The sequence below is a fragment of the Aotus nancymaae genome, unplaced genomic scaffold (assembly GCF_030222135.1).
Source record: "Aotus nancymaae isolate 86718 unplaced genomic scaffold, 86718_ANA_hifiasm-v0.15.2.pri h1tg000079l, whole genome shotgun sequence".
Classification (NCBI taxonomy): domain Eukaryota; kingdom Metazoa; phylum Chordata; class Mammalia; order Primates; family Aotidae; genus Aotus; species Aotus nancymaae.
Window position 1 is genome coordinate 27,205,819 of NW_026988494.1, and position 16,112 is coordinate 27,221,930.

At 37.1% G+C, this 16,112-nt stretch overlaps 1 protein-coding gene across 15 annotated transcripts in view; it reads left to right on the forward strand.

Annotated features, from left to right (window-relative positions):
- Positions 1-16,112, forward strand: part of HMBOX1 (homeobox containing 1) — a 175,741-nt gene that overhangs the window by 143,302 nt on the left and 16,327 nt on the right. For all 15 annotated transcript variants that reach the window (XR_001104655.2, XM_012435181.3, XM_012435172.3 and 12 more), the window contains exons 7-8: positions 13,096-13,178; positions 15,114-15,209. Coding sequence is in view for 14 of the 15 variants with exons in the window: in XM_012435181.3 (XP_012290604.1) it covers positions 13,096-13,178; positions 15,114-15,209 (179 nt within the window). In the remaining variant the exon portion in view is untranslated. The remainder of the gene's footprint in view (positions 1-13,095; positions 13,179-15,113; positions 15,210-16,112) is intronic.

A 16,112-nucleotide genomic window follows, 5' to 3' on the forward strand; every position in this document is an offset into this window, starting at 1 on the left:
CAATTAGAAAAAACAAATCTTTTGACCAGTTTTTTTTTTCCTGCTGATTTGTGTTACACAGGTCATTGTTAACAAAAATCATAAATTCAGTTTTTCTTTAACTGACTTCTATTATAGAGGTGTATTGGTAGAATGAAAATTTGGGCAATATCTTTGCCCGAATGAATTATTTCACCATCTGCTAAGTAAAGTTTGCTTGGTATTTCAGTGGTGCAGTTTTTATTTTGGGCCAAGGTTTGATTATACTCGGCTGGTCTACAGGCTGGCGTAGTGGTATGTATAAAGTCTGATATTACAGAGTGTCACTTGAACTTGATTGAATTGAATATTTAAGAAGATCCTATAACTTTAACAAAATTAGAAAATGTTGTCACCCTCTTTCCCCCACCATACCTGTTAGACTCAAGGTGTGAGATACAGTAGTGCAGCATTTTCTAATTTTGTTAAAATTGCAAGGCATTCAAATCAATTTGATGATAAATAATAATCAAAAGATTTAAAGTGATCCAATCAAAATGACTCAAAAAAGCAGGAAAACTACTTTTGAATGCCTCAATGTTGTTTTCCTTAGAACATTATATCATTTTCATCCATAGAAAAGCATTTTTTGGGAGCAGAGTTGAATCATTTAAAATGTAATGTTTGTCCTGGTCTCTAATGAATGAGGATGTAGAACATGCACTCTGCCCTCCCTTAGGTCATTTTGCCATCACTGCAACCCCTGGCAAGCTGGTCTTCCTTTCCCTCTCTTCTGATGTCATTGCTGTTCTAAGAGAACATGCTGGAAGAATACACTATAAATTTTGGAATTAATTATGCTGGAAGTTGTATTTTAAAAGGAGTTTATCCTCTTTTATACTCCTTATGGAATGACTTGGGTGGAACATAATGAACTACACCTCCTGTATCTCTCTACAAATAGAAGGCAGTTCTTAACATTTATATGAGACAGCAGGAGCCTGGACATGACCTCATTTCAATCCATTAGACTATTTGAGGAAAATACAACAAAACTTTCCCACTTATTGACAGGTAAAGTTATCCCAATCCATTTCTCATAGCCAGTGAGAAGATGAACTGTGCTTAAATGCATTTTAAAATTGGCAAATTATACTTCCTGGTTCCTTTTTGGTCAAACAGAAATAGCCAGAAGAGAAATTATCATGATGTTTTTGAGGCAGAGTAAAATTTTTCCCTATCCTCATAGAGATGCTATGCCAGAAGTTTCATTTTGTACAAATGGCATACCCTTTATTTCTCTAGTCCTCAAGCCAATTAAACAGGACAAAAGACCCCATGTTCCTCATACAATGTTCTATGGCTGCAGTTTACAAATAAATGAAGCATAATTAGGTAAATATTGGTGTTGTATATAATGAGTGACCAGTGAAGTATCTGATTCATCTCAGGGCAGGATTCTAGGCATCATATTATAGACATTAATACCAAGGGAGATCAGCTTCTAGACGAACTGGAAAATCTTCACAGAAAACTAGTGAGCTTTTAAAAACTCAAGCGAATATATTTTGAGCTTCTGCTTTGTACCAATCATTGTAATAGATAGTGGGGAATATGGTAATTAACAAGAGAAATGTGGTCCTGGCCTTTATAATGGCATTAAGAAATCATTATTTTTATACTAAACGTTCACAACACGTACAGAGGCTTGTATATGTGTTTGGTGTTTGAAGATCTCATTTGGTAGGATCTGAACTTGCCGGTAAATTTCCAAGCTTGGTTAAAGAAACTTGAATGGACTGTGTTATTTTATTGGTAGGAGGTATCTAAAAGCGGTCTTAGAGTATGCTTTGAAAACCTGCGAGTCCTGATTATAATAGTGTCTCATCCAAATATTCTATTTAATTGGTTCCTACTTTGACATGTCATCCATTAAATTAAAAGGTGAGACTAAGCTATGGTTCTATCTTTCTTGACACTATTATGTAATTATCATCATCTTACTAGGTTTGTCATCAAAATACTTTTGCTCTGCAGTTTGACTTTGAAGAAATTTATTTAGCTTGTTTACAATTGGTAAGATAACTTTTCAGCTCTGTCAGTATTAATATTAAGTAGCACATTTTTTGGTCAAATGTTATCAGAATTAGTTTGGCTTTTTACAAGGCAATTGAGGACTCATGTATCTATATCCTGGTAGTTTGATTGACTCCCAGTAAAAACAGTAGCAAGCCTAAGAAAAAAAGAAGTAAAAGTCTAGGTTTAAGAAAAACTAGTAAGTCCCCCTGTGTACAAAGAATTGTGTTTCTCCCTCTGCCTTCAGAGACGTATCAGGATAATCCCAGACCAATGCACCTCTGATTCTTAGAAGAATCTATGCTAGTCTCTGTGTTTGGTTTGCTACTTGTTGAGATAAAGAATTTGGATTCATCTCTGGGAGTACCAGTTCTCATTTCAGATACAGACAATAGCTTTTTAGCAAGAGGCAGTCATTTTGCAGAAGCATAGTAATGATCATAAGAAAAACCATGCAAAAAACAGTGGATTGATCCTTATCAGTCCTGTTCCGTTTATCTTCATGTTATAATAATTGTCAGTCAGTCATGTCAAGTTTGTAAGGGGCCAGTTTAAAATTCAGCACTTAAAAAAAATAGGCTCCCTGCCTTGGGACACCTTGTACACCAGGAATAAGAAACTTCATTCCAGGTCACCTTACAAACCTCTTTGGTAAACTACTTCCTACCAGTGAAGGCTGACAAAACAGAGAGAACAAGATGGAGCTGCCATCTAGCTAAAGGTGGAGCAAATGCAGCGAGGAGTATACCAACGCCAGTGCCTCAGGAGTTTGTGAACCGGAAAGTGCAGTTTACTCTCCAAGGTACCACAGTTTCCACTGGTATGACCTTAGTTATCACTCACATTTGGTCGTTTCATTAGGAAACTAGGAAATCCACGGGCTAGCAACAAAACCAAACACTGCCCTCTTGTGCATGTTCTTTTTCTTCATTATTAAAATAAAATGGAGGGCTAAGCAAGTACTGGCTAAATTCAGTGGTAGTCAAGAGACATGTTTCAGGAGAACTACTGTTTCTCAGTTGTTTTTGTTTAAGGTGGTTAGAAGTTGTCAGTTTTATTGGTTTTGTGACACCTCTAGAAAATTGTCTCCATTCTTTTTAAGGTCTTCATAGACATGATTAAAAGATAATACGTATTAGGAGCAAAACTAATTGTTACACTGTAATAAGACTCACATCAAACCTCTAGTATGGTGTAACCGATTGTTACATCCTAGTAAGACTCACACCGAACTTCTTCATTTCAGGCTGCAGGTTTTTGGTCAAGTGATAGCCTGTGTTTTTCAAAGGATTAGTGATAGGATAAAGTGTACTGTTGTTTCAAAGGCTTAGTGATAGGATAAAGTGTACTAAAAACTCACCTTCTAAATCCAGTGTTATGCTTGACACCTGTTTATCAATTAGCAAGTGGGGTCTAGTGGCAGTTAGCATGCTTCAAGTAAAGGAAACATTTAAATATAGAATCTTTGCAGTGAAGGGCCTGGAGAAAGGAAAACTTTATATTAGGGCACATTTCATACATGGTATCCATAATTCTCATTCTCATGTATTTTTTTTTTCTTTTTTAAACAAGTAAAGAAAGGTACCCTACCATCCTGATAATGATTTGGAAGCTTTGTTTTCTGCTAGTGTCTGAAGAGGTACTAACTCTTCTAAGATAGGTTAACTGTGTAGTAGACATAGATTTTTAATGTGTATTGATGTTCTGTTTCAAGTGAGAAGTCCCAGAGTTTATTTAATTCTCTGCCCAGGAAAAAACGAAGGTCAGTGTTATGGTTGCGTCTCCAGAGAAATTAGATTTCCTTTCCCAAAGAGGAAAAGGCAAGGCCCTAGATGAGATGTAACTGTGGTCCTTGGGCTATCACGAGTTTATTTCTGATGCCACCACATCTTCGCTTCCAGGAACGCTTGTGAAATTAACAGGAACTTGGTCTAGGTGATTCACTGATACAGAGATTTGCATTACATATCTTAAATGAAGTGGGAAACAATAACATGTCTTAGCTGAATAATGGCTGTTCCTGAGCCAGTGAAACTAATATGTCAGGAAACCTGAGTTACAAGTCATGTGACCTGGAGCAAATCAGTTCTTTCTGGATCCTCATTTGCAAAGTTCGTGTCCTCACCTGCAAAATAAAGCAGCTTTCAGCTTAAAGGTCTTTGATTCTTTGTCAGATCTACTTTGTGTTATATCTAAATCCATGTGTAATGAGCTGTGTTATGGGATTCCATAGGCATTTGTAAATTAGGCTTCAAGAATTCCCTTTCTCATGTGAATCTCTTCCTAGGCCAGTACAAATTTTTCCATTTAGAACTCTCTTCTCTTTTCATGGGCTATTCTATTTTAAAACCTTAAGATGCTGCAAGTCATGAAAACTTACAGCTTCTTCTGTAACAGAACTCATTTATATTTTAGCCTTTCCTTATGCTCACACCTTCTAAAAGGTTGATGTAGACAGAGCCATTATTCTTTTTTTATTAAGTCTGTGGAGTTAAAAATAAGCTCATCTGTAAAAAATACATTAGTAAAGAGCATCTTTTGTTTGTTATACCTTAGTGCATTTGCAAAACAAACTTTTAAAATGTAAATTGGTTTGTTGCTAAAAGGCATTAAGATAAGCTAAGAAAGTTTATTAAGAGTAATTTTAATCTAATTCCATTTTGCTGATACTTTAAGACAGCAAACTTTATTTTTAAATAATGCTTTTCTTTGCACGTAGGCAAGCATGAAAAGAAGAAAAAAAAGAAAATAATAATAATGTTTTTCTAAATTATAAAATTAGCACATGCTTAATATATAAAATTAAGGGATACACAAGAGAATATAAAGAAAATTAAAATACCTCTTAATATTACCATCCAAAGATAATAATTGTTAACATTTGGTATATGTTATTTTTATTTTAGTCACTTTTCTGTATATTATATATACATCTATGTATCTTTTTAAACAAAAGATGATTGTGCCAGATATGTAGTTTTATGCTTACTCACTTATATAATCTTTGATAACATGATTTTCATTGACTAAATCCATTTTAAGACTATCCTCTTATTTATTAACCAGTCTCTGGTGGTTGGATATTTAAATTGTTTTGTTTCTTGCCAAAGACTGTTTACCATGTAGATACTCTCAAATAGGAGATAGGACTTAGTTTCCAAAGTATGTTAGTTTAAAGTTCTTTTTTTTTTCTTCTGAAAGAAAAATCTTTCTTCTAAAGGCAGGCCTTTCATGCTCACTGCCCACTGCCTTAGTGATGAAGAAATACACACTAAATTGTAGTTAGTGGGAAAAGTCTGGCAATCCTAAAGCCTTATTTTGGATTACTGAAATGATGAAGTTTAAATATCTCTTTAGCAGAGAGAGTTCACATGAAGGCACAGTAGAGCATGTTCATTTACATGACATTATTCCTTGCTTAGAGAGTCAGTCTCTGTATTCTATATGCTCACCAAGACACAAAAGGAGGAATTCTTTGGCTGCAATTTTTTATAGACTTCAGTGTTACTGAAATGAAAGTGGTTCAAGGACATTTCCATTTGTTGCTAGCTTATGGTTTCTCATCTCATGTAAATTATTTTGCCACTTTTCATTTTAATTTTTTCTGTCATTGTCTGGCAGAAGATCATTTGGTTTCTCCCTGTGAAGACATTCACTGATCACTCAGCTGACAGTGTCCTTTGTCTATAAAAGTGTAGTGCCCTTAGGATTTATTTTATCACTTTTTTATTGCTACCTGTGGATTTTTGTTAACGCTTCTTTCCCTGTTTTGTCTTAGAAAATGTCTAGGGCTATATACATTTCATATGGACTAGAAGTATGTTTTGAGTTACAGAGTTTCATTTCAGAGACAGGTCCCCTTTAGAGTCTAACAGCCAAGTTCTCCTACAGTTTATCCACTTGGTAACAGAATAGTCCTTCAAAATAATCTAAAATGCTGGAAGGTGAATAATAAGTGTGTACTCTTCTTAGGGCTGTCTTGAATGCGTTTTATCACCATTCCGAAACAGTTCTTGAATCTCACCTTTCCTTTCTATGTCCAGGCCTCAGCCTACTTCAGGCCTTCTCCACAGCCATTGCCACAGCTACCTAACTGGCTCTGCCTCCAGTATCACCAGAGATATTGCCCTAAAAAATCAGTTTGATCTTAGAATACCTCTGCTTTAAATTACAGTTCCCAGTTGCCTAAAAAGTTAGCTCCATACCCTTTAAAATCTGGACCCAACCTTTCCTTCCAGTTTGATCCCAAACAACCCCCTGTCATACACTGTCTGTTCTACTCACACTGCACTCCTTCCCATTTTCGGAACATGGTGTGCTCTCTTATGACTCTGTCACTGCCTTTGGACACACTGTTGTTTCTTCTGCCTTGCAGCATTTCCCTGCACCTGCCCTCTCCACCCGAAAACCCTTGCTCTTTCTTCAAGACTCTGCACAAATATGCATTCCTCTCTGCTACCATAGTACTGCATTCATACAACTAAGACCATTTCTTTTACAATACTTCCTAATATCTTCTTTACATACGTACATCTCCTGGTGACTATTTGGGGCAACTTTGTCTGGTTCTCCTTTGCCACCATTTAGCCAATTGCCTGGTATAAACTAGGACTCAACATTTTGGGTGATTAAAATGAACGAATAATTAATTATATTCAAAATCACAGTTATTAGACCTGTTTCCCAACTTCGTTAGCAGTTCATTTTGGTCATATATAGCTCAAAAATAAACACAAATATCAAAAATAAACACAAACAAAACAAAAATATCTTAGGCTAAAACCACCTAATGTACCTGGAGAAGATACTATACAAAATGGTGAAATCCTCACTTTCTCCTGAGATAGTCTGGGTTTTACCAAAAGTCTTAACTGAAACCACTGTTTTCTGTTTTCGCCTTTGTTTCCTTTTCTCATTCATTTATTCCCTGATGTATTCAATTATTCAACCATCTGTTGATTTAGATACTTATTGTCTACTATATGCCAATCATATTTTTTGGGCTTCAATACCTCCTTTTGTGAGTAGATAGAAACTATAGCCATCTTCCTCTTGATGCTTCGTTTTTCCTGAGCAACTACCGTATCCTCCTTGTCAGAACACTTGTGAAAAAGACCCAGGGGATTTTAGTTGACATTAAATTCAGATATGTATATAATGTAGTGTGGTCCTAGGGTGTTCATATAATTTATTGTCCAAAGTGGGACACTTTGGAGGATTAAGATGGGATATGTTTGTAATCCAAGATAACAACACTATCTCAGGCAAACCAGGGTGTATGCTCACCCTAATATAAGCCCTGTAGTCTAATCAGATCACATCACTAGTTGTCTTCTGTTTTTCAAGTATGTCTTAAGTAAGTTTTTATGCCTTCGTATTTTTGTCTTTACAGTTAATGTTACCTTTGCCTCGCCAGTGCCTGCAGCCTGCGCACCCCTCAGAAGCCTTCCCAATTCAGTGAGCTTTCCCAGATCAGCCCAATCCATAGAGATAGCGCTCTATTAAGTTACTTAACATGTGTTTTATACTTAATTAGAAGCTAGATGCATTTTATTTTGTCACAGTTATGTTTTGATTCCTTTTATTATTTAACTTTTTTGTATATTCTCAGCCGAACCATAATCAGGGCCCATATTTTGAAATTACACATACCCATCAAGTATAATGCCTTATGCATAGTCATATAATACATAGTTGTTTGCTATTTTATTTCCTGGTCTACCTTAATCTTTTCAAAAAACTCTTTTATTAATGTCAATATTATGTATCTTTTCTCACAAAAAAGTTTTAAGAGTTCTGCAGTGAAAAATCTTATTACTTTTTTGGGCACGGTGGCTCATGCCTGTAATCCCAGCACTTTGGGAGGCCAAAGCGGGCAGATCACCTGAGGTTGGGAGTTTGAGACCAGCCTGGCCAACGTGGAGAAATTCTGTCTCTACTAAAAATACTAAAAACTAACCGGGTATGGTGGCACATTCCTATAATCCTAGCTACTTGGGAGGCTGAGGCAGTAGAATCACTTGAACTCGGGAGGCAGAGGTTGCGGTGAGCCAAGATCTTACCATTGCACTCCAGCCTGGGCGTCAAGATCGAAACTCCATCTCAAAAAAAAAAAAAGAAAAGAAAAGAAAAAGAAAAATCTTACTACTTTGTAAAGTTAAATATTTACCATGAGATACTATAAACATCATGTTATCAGTTTAGATTATATCTTGAATATTTTTTAAACATTGAAACATTACAGAAGTAGAGAAAGAAGAAAATTGTGCTGACAGTTCTTTGTATACACCTCCAGCTGCAGTAGCACATTTCAATGAAAATTCATATTTTTCAATAGGCCTACATTTCTTAATTATAAAAATAACAGGTCTTTAATAGAGAAGAAAGGATTAATTAGTTACCAGGCTTAGAGATTCAAAACCATATTGAATCAATTCTTATTTTCTTGAGCCTTGATTTGGAAAAAGTTACTGATTTCTTTTTTTACTCCGGTCTTCTTTATTTTATATAGTTAGATCCTAAAAATACAGATTAATTTTAATCTTTAAATTTAATTTTCAACCTTTTTAACTCAGTACAAAAAAAACCATATATACCATGAATAATTGCAAATTCTAATTTAGCATCCAGAGATAGCATGGCTTTATCTGTTGGTCAGGGGAACAGCAATCACAATCTTAATATTTTCTAGCTGGTCCAAATACACTTTCCAAACATAAATAGTTACAGAGTTGTATTAATCATTAAACTAGTTCTTAAATATTGTAATGTCTCCCCAAAGTTCTCTTCTTAAAAAGTAATTTATAAAAATAGTATGTGTTTATTTCAGAAATTCAACAGAGAAGTATATAAGGTAAAATGTGAAAATTACTTGTTAAATTTTTCTTATTTCTCCAAGAAAAAGTGGAAATCATACTTAATTGCCACCAATAGTTTCCTGTTTTTGCCCCCATCTGCAACACTTTCGCTTCTTGGAGAGAGTCATTGCTAACCCTTTAGGACGTATCCTTCAAGAGCCATTTTGTAATACCTCCGTGCCCTTGCTTGTTAGCAGTTCATTTACTGTGTGATCCTTTTCTTTTGGAGGCCCCCGCACTGGTTGGTGGTACCTTTGTCTATCATTATTGACGCGTCAGCACTATCATTAGTGCAGTGCGTGTGAGGATGAGTCAGACTTGTACCCTGGCATCAGGTGGTTTTCAGTGTAGTAGAAGACTGATGTATTCAGTGATAACTATAATACAAGATGAAAGAGATGTAAGAGAGGAACAGATGAAGTGCAGTGGGATTCTTCGGGTGAAAAAATACCTTTGATTGGCCAAGAGGTGATATTTGAGCCATACCCTGAAAGATAGATAAGATGTGCACTGGGGATGGGGGAGGAAAATAGCCAGTGTACTTGCAAGAGAAAGGTACAGAGATGCAAGGAATTTAGTTACTCCATTTTCCTAGGTGGTAGCATGCATATATGGGAGTAGCAGATGCAGAGGTTGTTTGGGGGAGGACTCTGAATACCTCTATAATAAACCTTTGAGAATTTCTGAACAGGATAATGAGTAGAGATGTGCTTTAGGAATATTAATCAGGCATTGGAGGGGGTACAGTGTCATCACAGGCTTTGTAGTCGCTTGGAAGAAAAGTTGTCACAATGAGTTGTACTGGCCAAAGAGCTATTGCTTAAAAGGGACCCGTAGGTCTTAGCAACTAAGACACACCTTATTTTACGTGCCTGTAAGGGAAACAAAACAAAATTAATTTTAAGATATCACCAATTATAAAATGTGTCCTGACTTCAGAGATCACTATAATGAAGAAATATGTATTATAAAAACAATGAAGTAAGATCATTGGATCTTTGTATGGGCACAGGAAAAAGATGAGATATACAGGAAAGAAAGGAGAGAGTTGAGAAAATAAAAGGAAGGGGAATGAGATCGAAGACAAAAGTGGAGAAGTTGACCTTGAAGAGGAGGAGAATGTATGTATCTTCCTCTACCATAAGACAGAAATGAAGGAGTAATGCTCAGGGTAGTATAAAAGTTGAGAAGCCAAGCAGTTAACTTATATTAAATAATCTCCGTCTTCATAAGAGAGAAAGTAAGGTCATCTACCAAAAGTGAGAGTGGTAGGTTTGAGGGCTTGGAGTAAAAGCATGTAAAGGTTTCAGGTAAGTGGGGTAGGAAAGATGGGATAGAAAAGGCAATTGGTTAGAAAAGACCAGTAGAATTCCCAGCAGAAATGAGGGGCCCAATTAAGGTTGAAAAGTGTGGATTTATTTAAAAAAAACCAATTGGCCCTATTTTATGACTTTGTCCAGGAACACTTGGTCCCCTGAGAGAAGGATGGAAGAAGACAAATGGAAGTTGCTTTCCGCAGGGTAGGAGATTGGCTGGACAGGCACGGTGGAAGGACAGAAAAGCTAAACAGTCTTAAGTTTCTCCTAAGGGAAACTGTTGATTTGGCATGCCATCGAGTTCAGGCTAAGAAATGAGAGGTGAGGCCCTCATTTCTTAAAAAGGAGAAACAGGTTTTTTTTTTTAACTGGTGGGTGGGGGGATTAAGGAGTTAGAGATAATGAAGGAGGTGAAGAACAAATTCTTTTGAAGAGGAGACATAGGTAAATAGAAAGTTGATTGGGGAATTTCAGAATTTAAGATCATGGAGGTAGAATTCCAGGGAGTAAGCCTTGAAGATGAAGTGCTGTCTTTCTAAATTTAGCACAGGTGGGAGTAGATCTCTGTCTATCTTGGAAACCTCTAAGGCACCTTGTTTATTTCAGTATGAAGTCTTTACTTCTTAAGGAACAGACAAAAGTCTTCACAAGCTGGCCCTATCCCACTTTTCCAGGCCAATATCTCATTGTTGCTTGGTACAAGCCGCATGTTCTAGCCACATTGAACTCTTCTCTCTGCCCAGAATCCTCAAAAGCTTTTATCTACCATTTTGCCTTTGCATGTGCTATTCCCTTTTATATAAAATGCTCTTCCTCCTCTTTGCCTTGCAACATCCTGCGCATCCACTAGACCTAACTCAGACTACACTACTCAGCGATGCCTTCCCAGGCTCCTGCCAACAACACGGAGCATGCCTTCATCTGTGCTCCCTGAGTACTCTGTTTGTACCTCCTATGGCATTTCACCACAGTGTACTGACTGATATGTTTCTTTCCAGTAGACTGTGAACTCTTCGAAGTCAGAAACTATATCATCTTTCTTTACCCACAGTGACAGGCACATATTAGGTAGTTAGTATCTGCTTTTCATTTTCGTTGAATTTTGTGTAAATGAACTAATCCAATACATCTCTGAAGTTCTGACCTGTGCATTTAGGTAACCTGGAAATCTTGTTAACATTCAGATTCTGATTAAGTCTGAGGTGGGGTCTGAGAATCTGCCATTCTGACAGGCTCCGAGGTGATAGGCATCGTGTTGGGTCTCAGAGTTCGTCCACAGCATCTGTGCCTAAGTAAATAGCAGATGTAGAGTAGAGACAAAGGCCATTAGAAATGTGGAAGTGGAGCAGGTATGAAGGTAGTGACTTGGAAAAATCCTCAGTATGAACACTGGAGTCCCAGAAATGACAGCAAAAAATCATGCAGGAAGAGATGCTCAAATAAAGCAGAAGAGCATGGTGGAGGGTGGTAGTTGACCAGACTGGGAGGATATAGCTATATGACTTAAGTTTTACACAGGAAAATGTGGTTATGTGGGGCCAGCTGCTGTGAGTCAGGACTGCATCAGGTGAGGCACCGCTGAGGTTAAATAAATAACCGCAGTGAAGGCCTGCCCTCCGAGGAGTGGTGCTGGTGAGAGGAGTAGTGTTAGGAGTTGGGTTTACAGGTGATCCTCAGGAAGGGCCGGGGCCTCCAGTGCTGTTCACAGTAGGATGGCATTTCCACCAGTGCAGACAGGAGTGCTGAAGGCAGAAGAAAGGCTGGATTACAGGGAAAAGGAAACCCCTGAAGAAATGATAGGTTGCTAGAATTTGACAGGGGCTCATTTCCTGATTGGAAGTTTCCAAGCTGAAAGCATGAAAGTTCTTTTTTTTAACTCATGGGTGACTCAAAAAGCAGCACTAATAAGCATTCTATTCCCACAGGTCTGAGAATTCTAAGGATGGGTTCAATAAACCTTTTCTTTTTTTCAAAGTACTATTATATTTTAAAAAGTGCAAAGGTAATACATACTTTGTTAATAAATGAAAAAGAAAATGTTTAACATTTATTTTAACAAATAAAAAAATGTTTAAACTCCTCCCACTAAGCCGCCTACCTGCAAATCAGTAACTGGTATTTAAGCTTACTCTGTACTCTTCCAGCTTTCATCTATGCAAACTTATGTACACAAAGGAATTTTTAAATTCTGTAATGATATTTTCACTTATTATTGGTATAAAACCATATTGAAAATAATGGTATTTTCAACATTATTCTGCAGATCATTTTCCTCACGTAGAAATATGTCATAAACATCCCTGCAGGTCAGTGGACAGAACTCTAACTTATTTTTTTCCTACTAGTTTTAAGTAGCTGTGTATAAGTATAGATATTCCAAATTTGTTCTGCCATTCTCCTATTGATGGACACTTGGGTAATTTCCAGTTTTTGCTACTACAAACAATTTGACAATTAAAAAAAAAAAGTCTTATTGTTACCAGTGCCTAAATAATAGAAATGTAACTTGAATCAGTCACACATATCAAAAATAACTTTATATAAACCACATCTTTTAATGAAGCACAGCAGTGTGTAGACTTGTTGTGTCTCATATAATAGCCTCTAGTAACATGGAGCTAAATTTAAATTACTTAAAATTAAATAAAATTCAAATTCCATCACTGACAGTAGCCTCCTTTCAAGTGCTCAGTAGCCATTTGTGAGTTGTGGCCACCATACTGGCCAGCATAGAAGATTCTACTCTCACAGAAGCTTCCATTCGACAGCCTGGACCTAGACACTTGAGTGTGGCATCTTATAGAACCATATTTTTCAATGAGTTAGTATTTCAATAAGAGTAGGTTTGAAAAATAAAAACTTTGTGTCTTTATCGGTTGCCTCTGCAGTTACTTCAATGAGAATCAATACCCAGATGAAGCGAAGAGGGAAGAAATTGCAAACGCTTGCAATGCAGTTATACAGAAGCCAGGTAAGGTCGCAGGCACAGCCTTGCTCTGCGGTGCAGCACAGCGCTTGGTTACAGGTCGGCGTCTAGGACGCTCAGGCTCATGCGCTCCTTGGCGTGGTGCTCCCAGCTCAGTGTGTGCCATCCTTCCGTAAGTGTCCAGTGCTCTGTCCTGCTCACACAGTACTTCTGAGGGATGTTTTTATGGTACTCAAAATCAAATGCTAACACTGGAGAGTCTTCAGGGAGTAACCCTACGTGAAATACGAGACCTTGAAATTACTATTTTTTTAATGTGTAGATTTCTTTTTCTAAGAATTTAGCTAAAAGATATTATTAATTATGAAATAATGTTAAAGTTTTAAATATTTAAGCAAGCTTTTTCAATATAAGATTAAGATAGACTTTTTTGTAAACAATTGTTATAAAATGCTGTATTTCTCTTTGGGGAAAGAACTCTTTTCAGTGTGGAAAGCAGATAGATGGGTTCTATCTGCTTTCCACATTGAGATGACTTCCACTTAGCTAAGAAAGATTTGGGGCAGTACCATTTTGAAGTCCTGTTGTTCCAAAAATCAGCAAACCTACTTAAATATTTCAAATGTATTTTCTTCCTTGGGCTAAAATATTATTTCACATTTTATAGATTTTGTTAAACCATTCTCAGTTAATAGATCCAGTTAACTTCCATGTGGCCAGTTATTTTGATTGGCTTAAAGGCTACATACAAAAGTATCAGTGTTTTATAGAAATTAAGCAGACCTTCATTCTCCCTCACCCAGAAGCCAGACTTCTAGCAATGTAGACCCTACAAACTCTGCTCCAGTGACACACAAGTGAAAGGAATCTGTACCCTGTTTCAAACATGCCAAAAGTCCCAGCCCTAAAGCTGTGCAGAAACTTGGAACTCTCCCTGGAACATTTTACCCCTGTATCATCAAGGCCCTAACAAACCTGCTTTCTGGTTTCTTCACCCACTGTGGATTAATAGCCGAAATGCAAAAGGAAAGGTGAGGAGGGAATGTTACAGGGGGTCTGTATTAGCGGGCATGATACTATTCATAAAAAAATCACATTGGACTTCAAAGATGGTAAATCTAAAATGTAACCTGAATTGTGCTATGTATTCCAACCTAGTTACAATAATGGATAGTCACAGCGGCCTTCAGCCTTTAAGAAACCATATATAATATCCATCCTCTGTCCTAAGATAGCAGGTAACTAACTAGTTAACATAAGGCCTTAAAGATGTAAGTAAATTTCTCTTGTCCGGATACGTGATAAAGAATAACTCATCTTGGGCCAGTGTGGTGGCTCACGCCTATAATCCCAGCACTTTGGGAGGCCAAGTTGGGCAGATCGCTTGAGCCCAGTAGTTGGAGCCTAGCCTGGGCAACATGGCGAGACCCTATCTCTACAAAAACCACAGAAGTTAGCGTGGCATGGTGACCTGGACCTGTAGTCCCAGCTACCCAGGTGGCTGAGGTGGGAGGATCACTTAAGCCCAGAAGGTCGAGGCTGCAGGGAGCTATAATTGCACTACTGCATTGCAGCCTAGGTGAGAGAGTGAGACCCTGTCTCAAAAAAATAAAAAATGAATAACTTATATAACTTATTCTGCTACAATAATGGTAATTAAATGAAGCCCCCATAGTACTGTCATGCTAACGTGGATCTGGTATCCTAGCCAACTGACTTTGTGGAAATCTCTAATATGTATGGCTTTCCGAATCGAAGCATGCTGTGTTACTAGTTGCTGTTGTTGTGTTCATTTACATGTTTATTGATTTAATAATTGGGGTGTATACTTGGTACTAGATAATACTTTAAAAATTCCTCTGCATCTATAGTTTTGGCAGTGTAATCAAAAGCAACAAAATAAAAATATTAGCCCTTAAAACTAGTTTATTCGTGGATCCCAAATACAGATTATCTGAATTTTATTGCATGTCTTCACAGGTAAAAAACTGTCTGATCTGGAAAGAGTTACCTCCCTGAAAGTATATAATTGGTTTGCTAACAGAAGGAAGGAGATCAAGAGGAGAGCCAATATTGGTAATGTATCAGTGAGGCTGCTTTTCTCTCTCGTGCAGCAGTTTGAACGTCATGTTTATATTATGATTAACTTCAGTTTAGAAACCGCAAGTCTAAAGGATCTTTTTTTTTTTTTGAGATGGAGTTTTGCTCTTGTTGCCCAGGCTGGAGTGCAATGGTGCAATCTCAGCTCACCACGACTTCTGCCTCTTAGGTTCAAGTGATTCTCCTGCCTCAGCCTCCCAAGGAGCTGGGATTACAGGCATATGTCACCACACCCAGCTAATTTTGTATTTTTAGTAGAGACGGGGTTTTTGCTATGTCAGTCAGGCTGGTCTCAAACTCCTGACCTCAGGTGATCTGCCCCCGTCAGCCTCCCAAAGTGCTGGGATTACAGACATGAGCCACTGCGCCCGGCTGGATCCTAACTTCTAAGCCTAACAAAAATTGCCATAATGTCTTTCATTGTATTTTTAATAAACCACAGTTAGCATTATTGACACCATTTGTATTGTAATGGTAATGACATGATTATTTATAGAACTCATTGTTCTTAGAATTCTAGAATATAGAATTATACATGGCCCCTGAGCAATTGATTACTCCTGTGGTACATATGAAAGATACTTGTTGGGTCTCAAGAGAGGCAATGTGATAACCGAAATTTCTTTGTTATTACTGGATTATGACTTAGATATTAGGAAACGATTGATTAATGGTTTGGAATGAAAGAGACCTAATAGACAAGGAATGCAGCAAAAGAGAGAGATAAAGAGTATTTAAGAAGTAAGAATTCTTGATTTAATCATCTATATATACTTATACATATGTATCACAATATTACCTTGTATGCCATAAATATATACAATCTTTATTTATCAATTATATCTCAACAAAGCTGAGCAGAGAAAAAAAAATGCCAAA